This window comes from Giraffa tippelskirchi, chromosome 3 (genome assembly GCF_054371585.1).
Source record: "Giraffa tippelskirchi isolate mGirTip1 chromosome 3, T2T-mGirTip1v1.2.pri, whole genome shotgun sequence".
In the NCBI taxonomy this organism is placed as follows: Eukaryota; Metazoa; Chordata; class Mammalia; order Artiodactyla; family Giraffidae; genus Giraffa; species Giraffa tippelskirchi.
Window position 1 is genome coordinate 17,264,865 of NC_137277.1, and position 10,800 is coordinate 17,275,664.

Sequence of the window (10,800 nt, forward strand, 5' to 3'; positions counted from 1 at the left end):
TGGTCTGTGAATTCCTTGTCAAGGGGATGTGACTCCCGCCGGGTAGGGCGAAGACTTTCCCCTCCTCCCCTCACCTGGCTGTGCTGAGGCCCAGCCTCCCAGGGGGTGGGTGGACTGGGAGGTGCTGTGTGTTAGGTCTCCGTTTGGCCTTGTTAGGAGCTAGACTTAACATTTGATTTCCTTTGTCACTCAGTTTGTTCATTAAGTATGAGCCTACGTTTGTGTGCATGCCCACTGTTGGGACTCGGGGTGGGATAGGGTGGGAGCTTGGACTTCAGTTTGTTTCCTCTAAAACAGGCCACCTGTCTCTGAGTCTGTTGTAGGAGTTTGTTTAATCTCTGACACTACAGCCAGAATCCCAGTTTGTTTGTTTTTTTAATTTGCACTTCCTCTTTCATTAAAAACGTGTTCTATGAGCTTAAAACAAAAATTGGCATTTTTCTAGGGTGACAAAATCTGATGGAGGAACAGAACCTCCTCCTCAGAGTGCAAAACAGGAAGCCTTATCCCGTGGCCTCACGGGTGCATGGGTGCTCACACAGGGACCAGGTGGGGGCGGAGAGCCACAGCCTCCTCAAGCTGGGGCCAGCCTGCAGAGCCGGCCTGCCCTGGACCTGGCGCGTGCCATCCTGCCAGACCTCTTTATTAGGATGGTCTTCTAAGGACAACCTTTGGGGGTGGTGCTGCAGGTTACTTGGAGTCTGCACATCAGGGTGCACTTCCTGCCAGAGCCACTTTAACAAATTTTTTGTTCTTACATTGTCATCACTCATAGGGATTCGGCAAACCTTTTCTATAAAGGGCCAGACAATAAATGGTTTTATCTTTGCCATCTGTGTGGCATTGTGACCACTTGACTCTGTGTTGTGTGTAACTGTAGAGCCACCAAAGCAGTGCTTCAGTGAGCAGGCATGACTGTGCCAAGAAAACTATTTGCACAAATGAATGTGGCTGCATTTGGCCCGTGGGCTGCAGTTTGCAGACTCGTGCCTTACAGCGCTGGTGATTAGGACATAACCTTTACTAGGACAGGTATCCTGGCGTCACCACTTAAAATCCAGTGTCCCTGTGCTCCTGGTTTAATACTCTCTGAAAGTGTCAACTAGCTGTTCTGGAAGCAGCTAGCTTAGCTGAGGCTGTGCCCACTGTCTGGCCGTCCGGCACGAGCCTGGCTGTTAGCCTCGTCTCACGCGCACCTGCAGGACGTCAGCACGAGCCGGGCGTCTGGGCTCTGGTTGGCCCCTTCTGCTGACCGAATGCTGTCCTTCCTGCCCGTTGCACAGGCACCTTCCGCCAGCTGTCGCCACATTGGGCCACCTCTGAACTAGGCTGGTTCCCATCCCCATGTGAATAATCACAGAGAAGAGGGTCACCAGGTGCTGTTGATGGTTGGGTTCTGAGGAGTGATGAGGCGACTGGGTGGAGGTTTCCTCTGCTGTGCTGGAAAAGGAGACAAGCCCGGTTCCACTCGCCCACGGGTGTGGGATGGGTCCAGCGTGCACCTGGAGGGAGGAGCACCTGACTTGCTGTGAGGCTGTAGACTTTCAGGGGGGGCTGTTGCACACGCCCCCATGTTTTTTCAAGTGGTGGCCAAGGGCCTCAGGTGGTTTTTCACCAAACCCAGTTCAGTTCTGGTGTCGCCCTTTTTACTCCATAGGGAGCCAGCCGGGCAGCTGACGATGCTGAGCGGGAACGCCGGGACCGAGAGGAGCGATTGAGACACTCCCGAAATCCAGCCACCCGCGGCCTCCCTTCCACGGCCTCGGGCCGGCTGAGGGGGACACAGGAGGTGGCTCCTCCCACCCCCCTCACCCCTACCTCACACACTGGTGAGTGGTCCCGGGGCTGCAGCTTACACCCCGGTCCCCACTCTGCAGGCAGTAGGGGTTCTGTTTTGTGTGTCCTTGCTCTGGACCACTCCAGTGTGTGACCTCATGGGGTCTGGGCGGGTGTGCCTCTTGGGTGAAGCATGTGCGTCCTCGTTCTGTTCATTTCTTACTCCCGAAATTAGACACGCCAGGGCCACATGGGATAGTGCCTTCCAGAATATCTCTTTCTCAGAAGTTGGCCTGTTGAAGGATTATGTTCCCTGTGAGCTCTGTTGCTTTGCCTCTTGTTCTCATGACATAACATTTAGCCTCTTCCTTGCCTGTCGAGATAGGCATTGTAGGCATAGGCTCCAGCCACCCTCCCACTAGACTCCTGGTGCTTTACTCCCGGGGATCAGCCTCTGGTGCCGGCCTAATCTTAGGGTGCAATAAGCTGTCCTGTGCCTGAAACTGAGGCAGCTGAGGGTCCTTGTTAGACGTGGTTTTCAAGGAGAGACCCTGTGCTGGAATGTGGGACTGCATTCCGAGGCCTCACGCTTGCCCCTGTCTCTCTCTCCTCCAGCGAACACCTCTCCTAGGCCCGTGTCCGGCATGGAAAGAGAGCGGAAAGTGAGTATGCGGCTGCACCGCGGTGCCCCGGTCAACATCTCCTCATCCGACCTCACGGGCCGGCAAGATACCTCCCGCATGTCCACCTCACAGGTATGCACCCCGTGGGCTGGCACCTGAGCTCGCCCAGGCCAAGTGCTGCGGGCCTCTGACTTCTCCATGTTTGGTCTGGTCTTGTGGGCTCCAAGCAGAGTGAGGGCATAGTTTCAAAAGCATTCCTTCTTTCCTTCCTTCCCTTTCTTCCTATTTTCGGGTGTTTTAACTGATGGGGTAATGTTGTGCCCCTCGATGCAGCTTGGCCCCTTGGTTGGGAGCCTCCTTGATGAGCTGTGCGGGGTAAGGGCTCTACACCCCTCCCCTCAGGCTGTGCTGGGATGTGCCATGGGGTCTTCTCTCTCCTGCTGCCCTCCATGTGGCTCCCAGCTCCCGGGCAGCCTTGGAGCCTTGGCCATCTTCCCTGGGCAGGCTGGTGCTTCCAGCCTGCTCACACCATTTGTTGTGGGCACATCCAGCCTTGGAGACTCTGTTCTCGGTCTTGTTGGCCAGGTGTTCCCCCAGCAGAGTGCCGGGGGGGTGGCAGGGGTGGCGTATTGCCGGCCGTGCCTGTGCAGTGTCGTGGGCAGAGGCCTTCTAGAGCCCAGTGCTTGGCAGTGTGCTTCGGGGCGAGGGTTCCTGTCTTCTGGTGCCCCTTCTGATGTTTGTCTTGTGTCTGGTGAGGCAGGTGTGCTCAGAGGTGCAGGGCCTGGTCTCTGGGCCCCCTCCCCCCATGTTCTCTTCCCACTGTGGCTTTCCGCGCTGTCCTTCTGTGCTTGCTACCGTGCCTCCCTCAGCAGAGCAGCTCTTTGCCAACATGCGGACGTTTTTCCTCAAGTAGCTTCAGAGTCTCCTCCTGCAGTCAGGGCAGTAGGGGGTGGACGGGGTCAGGAACAACCCAAGTGGACCGTTTCTCCTGCTTCAGCCAGTGTCCTGTGGGGACTGGCACTACCCCTTGGTGTCTACTCAGTGGGCAGGTGGCGGGTTGAGGAATGTCCGAAGCCCGGGTCCTGGCCATGTGCTGGGGCAGCGGCCCTTTGCTTCACCACGATGCCTCAGGGTTACACTTTGTGTCCTGCCCTCCTCGGTGCTTGCTGCACAGTGGGCGTAGATTGTTGGTGAATTTGGTGGGTCGAGCATTTTGTGAGAACTCCCAGACCTCAGTCCTGTGGCATCCAGCTGGTCTTGTGGCAGAGGAACAAGGTGTGCCCAGGCACATTTGAATCAAGTGAAATAATGTTTTTGCCAAATTTACTAGTAATTTACTAGCAAGTCTACTAGAAATGGGTTTTTCTTATATGGTAACTTTCTCTAAGAGACTGAAGATGCAGGTAGTTCAAATTGTGCGGCTCAGTGGGTCAGTAATGAGATTGGGCCTTTTAGGGCTCCCAGCCCCACACCTGTCCTCTGTCACCACAGGGCACAGAAGGGGCTTAACAGGTTTCTTCCCACAAACCCTGGAATGCATGAGCTAGCGGTTGGAAGCAGGTCCCTGGAGGTGTTCACCATGCCTGGCCAAGCGGGCCTGGCAGAGGGCTCCAGACACCTCAGCCAGCAAGGACCAAGGAAGGGGCAGGCTTAACTTCTTTTTTAACACAAGAAAACGTGTTTTGCTTTGACGATCATTGAGGGAAGTGGAAGAAGAGTCCTGAGAGTGCCAGGCAGTTACGGTTTCAATCCAGCCTCTTCGCCACCTTGTGTCCATCTTCATTCAGCCCGTGACCCCTGAACATTGACAATACACAGCTTCAAGACCTTTCCTGTAAAGTCTTTCCATCACAATTGCATGTCCTTGCCCTCTGGTTCTCTCTCTGCTTTCTATACGAAGAAGTGGGCCTGAACAGTGGGGTGGGAGGGCCGGTCTCTGAAGAGATTCGAAATGTGTGTTTGTCCCTTCCAAAAGAAACACCCTAGTCACCCTGGGAGTTTCCTTATGATCTTCATGTTGAGGGCAGCTGGACAGCTCTCTCCTTCAGGTTTTCCTGATCATCCCACAGGCTCTCTTCCTTAGAGACTCTGAAAGACTGCTGTCCACCAAGGGTGTGATCAGAGTTGCTCCAGCTTTTATGACTCTGTGGCCTCCATTCACACACCCTACCCCCCACCCCCGCCAAAAGATTCAAGCAGGAATAGGGCCAATGACACACTGATCCAGGGGGCAGCACCACGTGTGCACAGACCCCAGCCTCTTTTTAGCAGCTTCCTCTTGCTGGAGAGGTTGCATCCTGTGCCAGTGTACCCAGGCCAAGGAGGTAGCGCATCGTCAGCATACGAGTGCCTGGAGCCACCCGCCTGCTTGGGGGACAGCTCTGCTGACCCTCTCGGCTGGGGGTGGGAGGACGTGACACAGATGTCCTTTGTCCTGGCCACTCCTCCGCACCCGCTTGTCCTTCTCCAGGGACTACAGTCCCCACACCCCCGACCCCAGCCTGCGAATCTGGCCTCTGTTGCTGGAATGTCACGGAGACTGAAAGGCTTCTGGTGGCTGAACCTGTGTGTGAGGTTTCTCTTTGTGAGAAGTGTCTTCTCCATCCAGCGCTGTTAATAGAACATAATACTGACCCATGGCACCAGTTTTTCCTACGGGTGGGCTGACTTGTTTTAATTCCGGCCCTCCAAATAAGGTCCGCAGCCCTGTCCTTTTCCTCGTGTCAGTGAGAAAATACATCCAGTCCTTGTGTCATGGGGAGGTGGTGTCCTCTCCACCTGCTGAGCACAAGTGTCAGGAGCTCCTGATGCCGAGACCCTGTGGAGGGGCTGCTGTCTGGGCATCCAGTTCTCTTACTGCTTAAGGAGTTGGGAAGGATCTCCCTCATTGGCCTCCCCGATGGATCCATCCTCAAGGAGCAGGGGCCACTCTGGAAAGGTGGGACCCAGTTCCTTGTGTGGTCCCGGGATCCCCTCGAGCAGCCCCAGCCAGGGGTCCTGGACCTGGTTGAGGCAAGGCAAGGCAAGGCAGCACTTGTGGAAACAGGAGGGCCTTACGTGCTGGTCCAGCCAGTGGAACCCTTACCAACAGCTGTCTTTTCCCCCCACCTCAGAATAGCATTCCTTTCGAACATCACGGCAAGTAGCTGCACGTCTCCCCGTCGGAAGGCAGCACTGGGTGAGTGTGCTCACGGCGGGGCTCCTTGGCAGGTGCCGGGCCGGGTGGGAGCTGCCGCCCACTTGCCAGCCTGAGGGAGCACGCAGGGGGTCGGGCTTGCATGCCAGGTGCCCCAGGTAGAGCAAGGCCCCGGCCCAGGTCCTCTCCTCACGTGGATTCCAGAGCAGCTACCGTGGGCAGTCCAGTCTGGGATGACCCCAGAATCCTGTCCGTTGGCCTTTGGCCCTCGCCGTGGTCTCTAGTCAGGAGCTGGCATGGGGAGCAGGAGCCCAGTCTCGGCTCCAGTGGCCCCAGAAGGCTTGGGGCCTTGTGGTCCCAGGTTGGTCGCCGGACGTGTATTGTATTGTGCTGGCTGTGGGGGCCGCGCTTGGTGGGGGCTCTTGCGCTCTTGCTGCGTGAGACACTCCTGATGATCTCTGCTGTCCTGGCTTTGTCATCTCTCTTCCTTTAGCATTGATTTCTGTCCTCCTGGTTTGCTTTTCTTTTTGAACTTGGTCTCTGCCTAGCATCTTGTCCACGCTCTCGTCTGTATTAACCCATCAGCCACAGCCGCCTGCTCCCTGCCGTTGGTGCATGGCTGGGCCTCCAAGCCCAGCTCCCCTCTCGGTGGCGATTCTTGTGGCTCCTCCCAGCTGAGGGCTTGCAGCTTCTGTCCACTTGGCGCCGCGGGGCAGACCGGCTGCAGTTGTAACGTGACTGCACTCTTGGGGGACATCTTGATGGGAAGTGCTTTCACGTCTTGCCCCAAGTGGAGTCCCAGTGCCCACTCGGGGCCTGGTCCTCTATTTCGGAACACCAGGCTACTTTCTAGGAAGGGGTTGCTGGGCATCTCTTGCCTGCTTGGACTCCGTCCGGCCTGACTGATCATGAGCTCGCGGCCCCGCGGCCTCCTTGCCTGCATGGCTCTTCTTCCTTCCCCGTCTTCCTGTCACTCTTTCTGCTGCACGTGTCCTGGCCTCGAGGGACCTTCCAGAGCAGCTGGGGGGCACATGTCCAAAGGGGCTAGGCGGCATCTGTCCCTTCCTCCTCCCCGGGCGCTGTCACTGGTGTTTTGTGCTCAAGCCTAACCGGCTCTACTCCTCTGGCCTCACGCTGACCTTCTCCTGTGCTTTGGCTCCGACAGATTCCCGGTCGGGTGGCGTCCAGTGGTCTGCAGTCTGTCGTGCACCGATGAGAACTCTCCTTTTTGCTGAGGGCAGACAATGCATGGCTGATCTACTCTGTTACTAGTGACACGCCCCCGGTCTAGAACCGAAATGTTAACACCGGGAGCTCTCCAGGCCACCCACCCAGCGACGCCCATGGGGGAAACAAAACACAAACCCAACCGGACAGACTCCAAGCGCTGCCATCGCCAGGGGCTGCACTGAGCCCCCGTGAACTCGGTTCTAGCGGGGCTGGGAAGAAAGCAGTGAGACGGTTGCAGAGAGAATCAAACTCCCATCCAAGAGCCTTTCAGTCCCCTCCGTGGTGGCGCACCCATGTCCCTGCCGAGTCTACTGTAACTACCGATCTTCTACTTGGTTAAGACAGTTTTGTATCATTTTGCTAAAAATTATTGGCTTAAATCTGTGTAAAGAAATCTGTCTTTTTATTGTTTCTTTCATGTCTGTTTTTGCGGTCTTAAAGATGCTGACTTAAAGAATTCTGAAGCAGGTGCTGGTGTGGAGTTTGTGTAGGAGTGAGGCAGGGAGCAGAGCACACGTGGGTTTCTGTGGTCTGCGTCTCGTGGTTTGTTATGTCGTCCACTGTGGAGAAGGGATTTTCTCATCAGAAATTCTATCACGTATATATGCGTGTGTAAGTAACGTGTGTGTCTGTGTGCCGTGTGTCTCGTGACTTCATTAATCTAGTTTTGGCTGTCACACTCCCTTCCCCACTGTAAAATGAAATGCCCGCTCACTGCAGACCCGCTGGGATTCTTGAATCATCAGGGCAGTTAGAAAGTGCTGGCCACATGCAAAGGCGCAGCGGCTGCTTTCCGACAGAGCGGCCCATCAATCTGACCTTCCCAGATGTGACGAGAAGGAAGCCGAGCCTGAAGACTGCAAAAGCCACGGCTTCACGTCATGTTGCTGATCCCTCGGGAGAGGATTTCAAACAGACTTGGGCCCCTCCATGGAGTCATGTTTGGTTATGTTGGTGGTGGTTGCCTCAGTGCTTTTGAACTTGGGAGATTTTCTAAATAGGCTGTCAATATTACCAGTGCAGTTTGGCCCCCAGTCTGTGTTAAGATCTCTGCTCAAAACCAAGGGCCGTGGTGTCCGCCCTGTGTGCCAGCATTGCCCAGAAAGGCCAGAGGGCCCAAGGGAATCCACTCTGAAGTGCCAAGAAACAGGTGACTGATGACCTGATGTCCAGGAGAGTGAAAGATCACGCGCTTTTGTGACCTTCCCTGGGACGTAGTGACCCCACAGAGGCCAAGAGGCAGAGCAGGGCCGAGTCTCCCCCATAAAGACCCTCTGGGGCAACCAGGCTCCAGGTGGGGTCCTGAGACGCTCCCCCTCGCTTTGCAGTAGCAGTAACAGAGGCACCAGCTGGTAGTGGCGGCCGGTAGACAGGAGCCTCTGTCTCTGGAAATGAGGTGCAATATATATGTTCATAGGTACTTTCACATTTCTTCCCATCATTGCCCTGCAGTGTGTTCTGTTTAGAAACAGGCACTGGTAGGAAGCTAGGGACCTGAAAGGTGTCCATGTCTGTGTTTTCCCTTCCTGCCCCCAAAGTCCCAGCACAGGGATGCTGGTCCTAGGATGCCCTGACTGCTGTGTTAATGGCGCAGAATGCAGCTGGTTGCTTCTTTCTGAATCCTGAGCTGGCTACTCTTTTTTTTCGGGGTGTGGACACTTGGCCAGGTGGGGCTGTGTTTCTGGGAGTGTAGAGGGAGCTCAGGTTGGTCAGTGAGTTGGGGGCTTTCATCGTGGCCCAGTGCCTTCCTCAGAGGTGGGCGTCCCCCTCCTGGAGAGCTGTTAGCAGCTGCGGCCCCGATGTTCTGCATCCAGGTTTTCACCTGAAATTGCCAGATGGCATTTTAGAAGTGGACTCCAACTGAGTCCTCAGCAGTGTGGTTGTGGACAGTTGTGTCCCCCCCATCCCCCCATATTTAACTCCCCATCCTTACTTGCAGGAAACATAGTTGGAATGTCTGTATCAACCTGTGTATCAGTGGCCAGTCTCTGAACTGCGCTTTTGTATGACCACTGTATTTGTGTCCTTAACCACCATGTAAATAATAAATTCATGATGACTTCTGCCTTTCTTCCCTGCCCCTGCCATGTGGTCTTTATTTCATCAGTTTTGAGTTTTGATTTGTGTAGAATAACGATGTGAAACAAATTTTCTGAGACTGGGCATTCGTGTCTGTCCTTTGGAAGCCTGTTGGTGTACTTTTGTAAGCTGATCGGGAACAGGTGGGATGAGCCTGTGGGGCGTGACAGGGATGTGGCTGAGCTGCTGCCGGTGTAGGCCGTGCGCACACACCAGTCCCCTTCTTTAATCACCTCTGTGGGAAGGAAGTGCTGCCACTCACCTTGGGTTCTCTGGGGAGTGAAGAGCATGGTAGTTGGCCCGTAGCCATGTTCCTACTGCCCATGGGGGGGTGCTCATGGTACCCATGAAGGGGCTCCCAGGGGGGCACCTGCTGGGACCCAGGGGCTTGGGCCTGGCAGTCACCATCCCAGTGTGAGCACCAGCCTGCATTCCTCACGCCCCAGGTGCTGTCCCTTCTAGTCAGGCAGTGTCAGAAGGGGGCATCGTCTCTCCAGCTGTTGGGCTCATGGCCTCCGCTTCCCTCTGCTCCTGGATTTGTTGGAGCCCAAGACACCCCTACCCCTGGGAGCTCCAGATGGAGCCGAGTGAGAAGGTGTGGCCCCGCAGGAAAGTCCCTCCCTATTGAACTGGGACCACAGATGTGTTTGCATAGGTGTGGTAACTAAGCACCTTCTGGTCCACACCCACTTGTCCTGGAGCTGAGTATGCCAGCCTTGCATGTACTACAGGGAAGTTCTTGGTGATGCCACCCTCATGCATGGGAAACAAGTGGGGCGGGTGGATCTCCCACCCGCCACTGGTTTGTGTTTACTCCTCACAAGCCAGGTGTGCCAGGCTTGTGCCAGATGGTCCCTGAGGATGTGAGAGCCTGAGCTCTTCCTTATGGGTTCCCCCTCCTCCCCTCAGCCTGCTGACACTTGGACTCAGCTAGAATGGTGATGAGGTGAACCCTGAACCACCTCTTGTTCTCCTGCCAGAAGGGAGGTCACAGGCAGAACAGGGACCCTGGCCCCTTTCACTCAGAGCCTGCCTGCCCTGCTCCCCAGCCCCCTCACCACCTCTGTCTTCCCAACATGGAGAACTCTACCCCTTGACCTGCCTGGCAGGTTCCGTGCTCAAGAGAGCAAGCTCTGGGTCCAAGCCTCCACCTCCCACCTGCGCCCGGGCCCTGTCACCTCTGAATGGGGTGCTTGGAGCTCCTAGAAACCCGTGTTGGAGGAGGGGACCATGCCCACCCCCATCGGTTGGGAGCTATGAAAGCAGCACACCCCTTGACACCATTGTTTGCAAGGGTGTTTAGGGTTACAGGGGAGTGTCCCTTGTGGAACCATGAGGGGGCCCTGCAGGTCTAGGCAGCTGCCTCCTAGACTGCCATTGGCAGAACCCTTGCAGCGGGGTCTGCCTTCCTGCCAGGCTCTCCCAGTGTGGGCCTGCACGTGTGTACCAGGGTGTTCTCCACACAGGGTGGCAGGTGCCCCCAAGTTCTGGCAGGTCTGGGTAGTGCCCCAGGGCGCCTGGCTCATGTACCCCCCGCTTTTGATTTAGACTGATATGTATGTGTCCTCCCGGAGAAGGCAATGGCACCCCACTCCAGCACTCTTGCCTGGAGAATCCCAGGGATGGCGGAGCCTGGTGGGCTGCCGTCTATGGGGTCGCACAGAGTCGGACACGACTGAAGCGACTTAGCAGCAGCAGCAGTATGTGTCCTCCAAGGAGCTGCTACGGGCCTGTGAGAGTGGGCTTAGCACAGGCATCTGTGTCTTCCTGGGAAGCTGAGTGTGAGCCTCCTCCGGTGGGACATCTGGAGGACTAGGGAGAGCCCTGTCTATTCCAGGGCACTGACCACTCTCCTAACTGCTCTTAGGGCCATTGGCCCTTGGCAGCCACAGCTTCCAGAGGACAGGAAGTTTTCTTTCTGTGTCTTGGGCACAGCTGGAAACATCTGGAACCAGA

General features: G+C 56.0%; 1 protein-coding gene across 24 annotated transcripts in view; it reads left to right on the top strand.

Annotated features, from left to right (window-relative positions):
* Positions 1 to 10,800, top strand: part of CSNK1D (casein kinase 1 delta) — a 36,558-nt gene that overhangs the window by 23,920 nt on the left and 1,838 nt on the right. For 10 of the 24 annotated variants that reach the window (XR_014078857.1, XR_014078858.1, XR_014078859.1 and 7 more), the window contains 2 exons: positions 1,658 to 1,829; positions 2,392 to 2,531. Coding sequence is in view for 16 of the 24 variants with exons in the window: in XM_081576944.1 (XP_081433070.1) it covers positions 1,658 to 1,829; positions 2,392 to 2,531 (312 nt within the window). In the remaining 8 variants the exon portion in view is untranslated. Of the gene's footprint in view, positions 1 to 1,657; positions 1,881 to 2,357; positions 2,532 to 5,512; positions 5,578 to 6,700; positions 8,837 to 10,800 lie in introns of those variants that run through there. The other 14 variants (XM_081576955.1, XM_081576946.1, XM_081576956.1 and 11 more) reach the window with 6 other exon arrangements.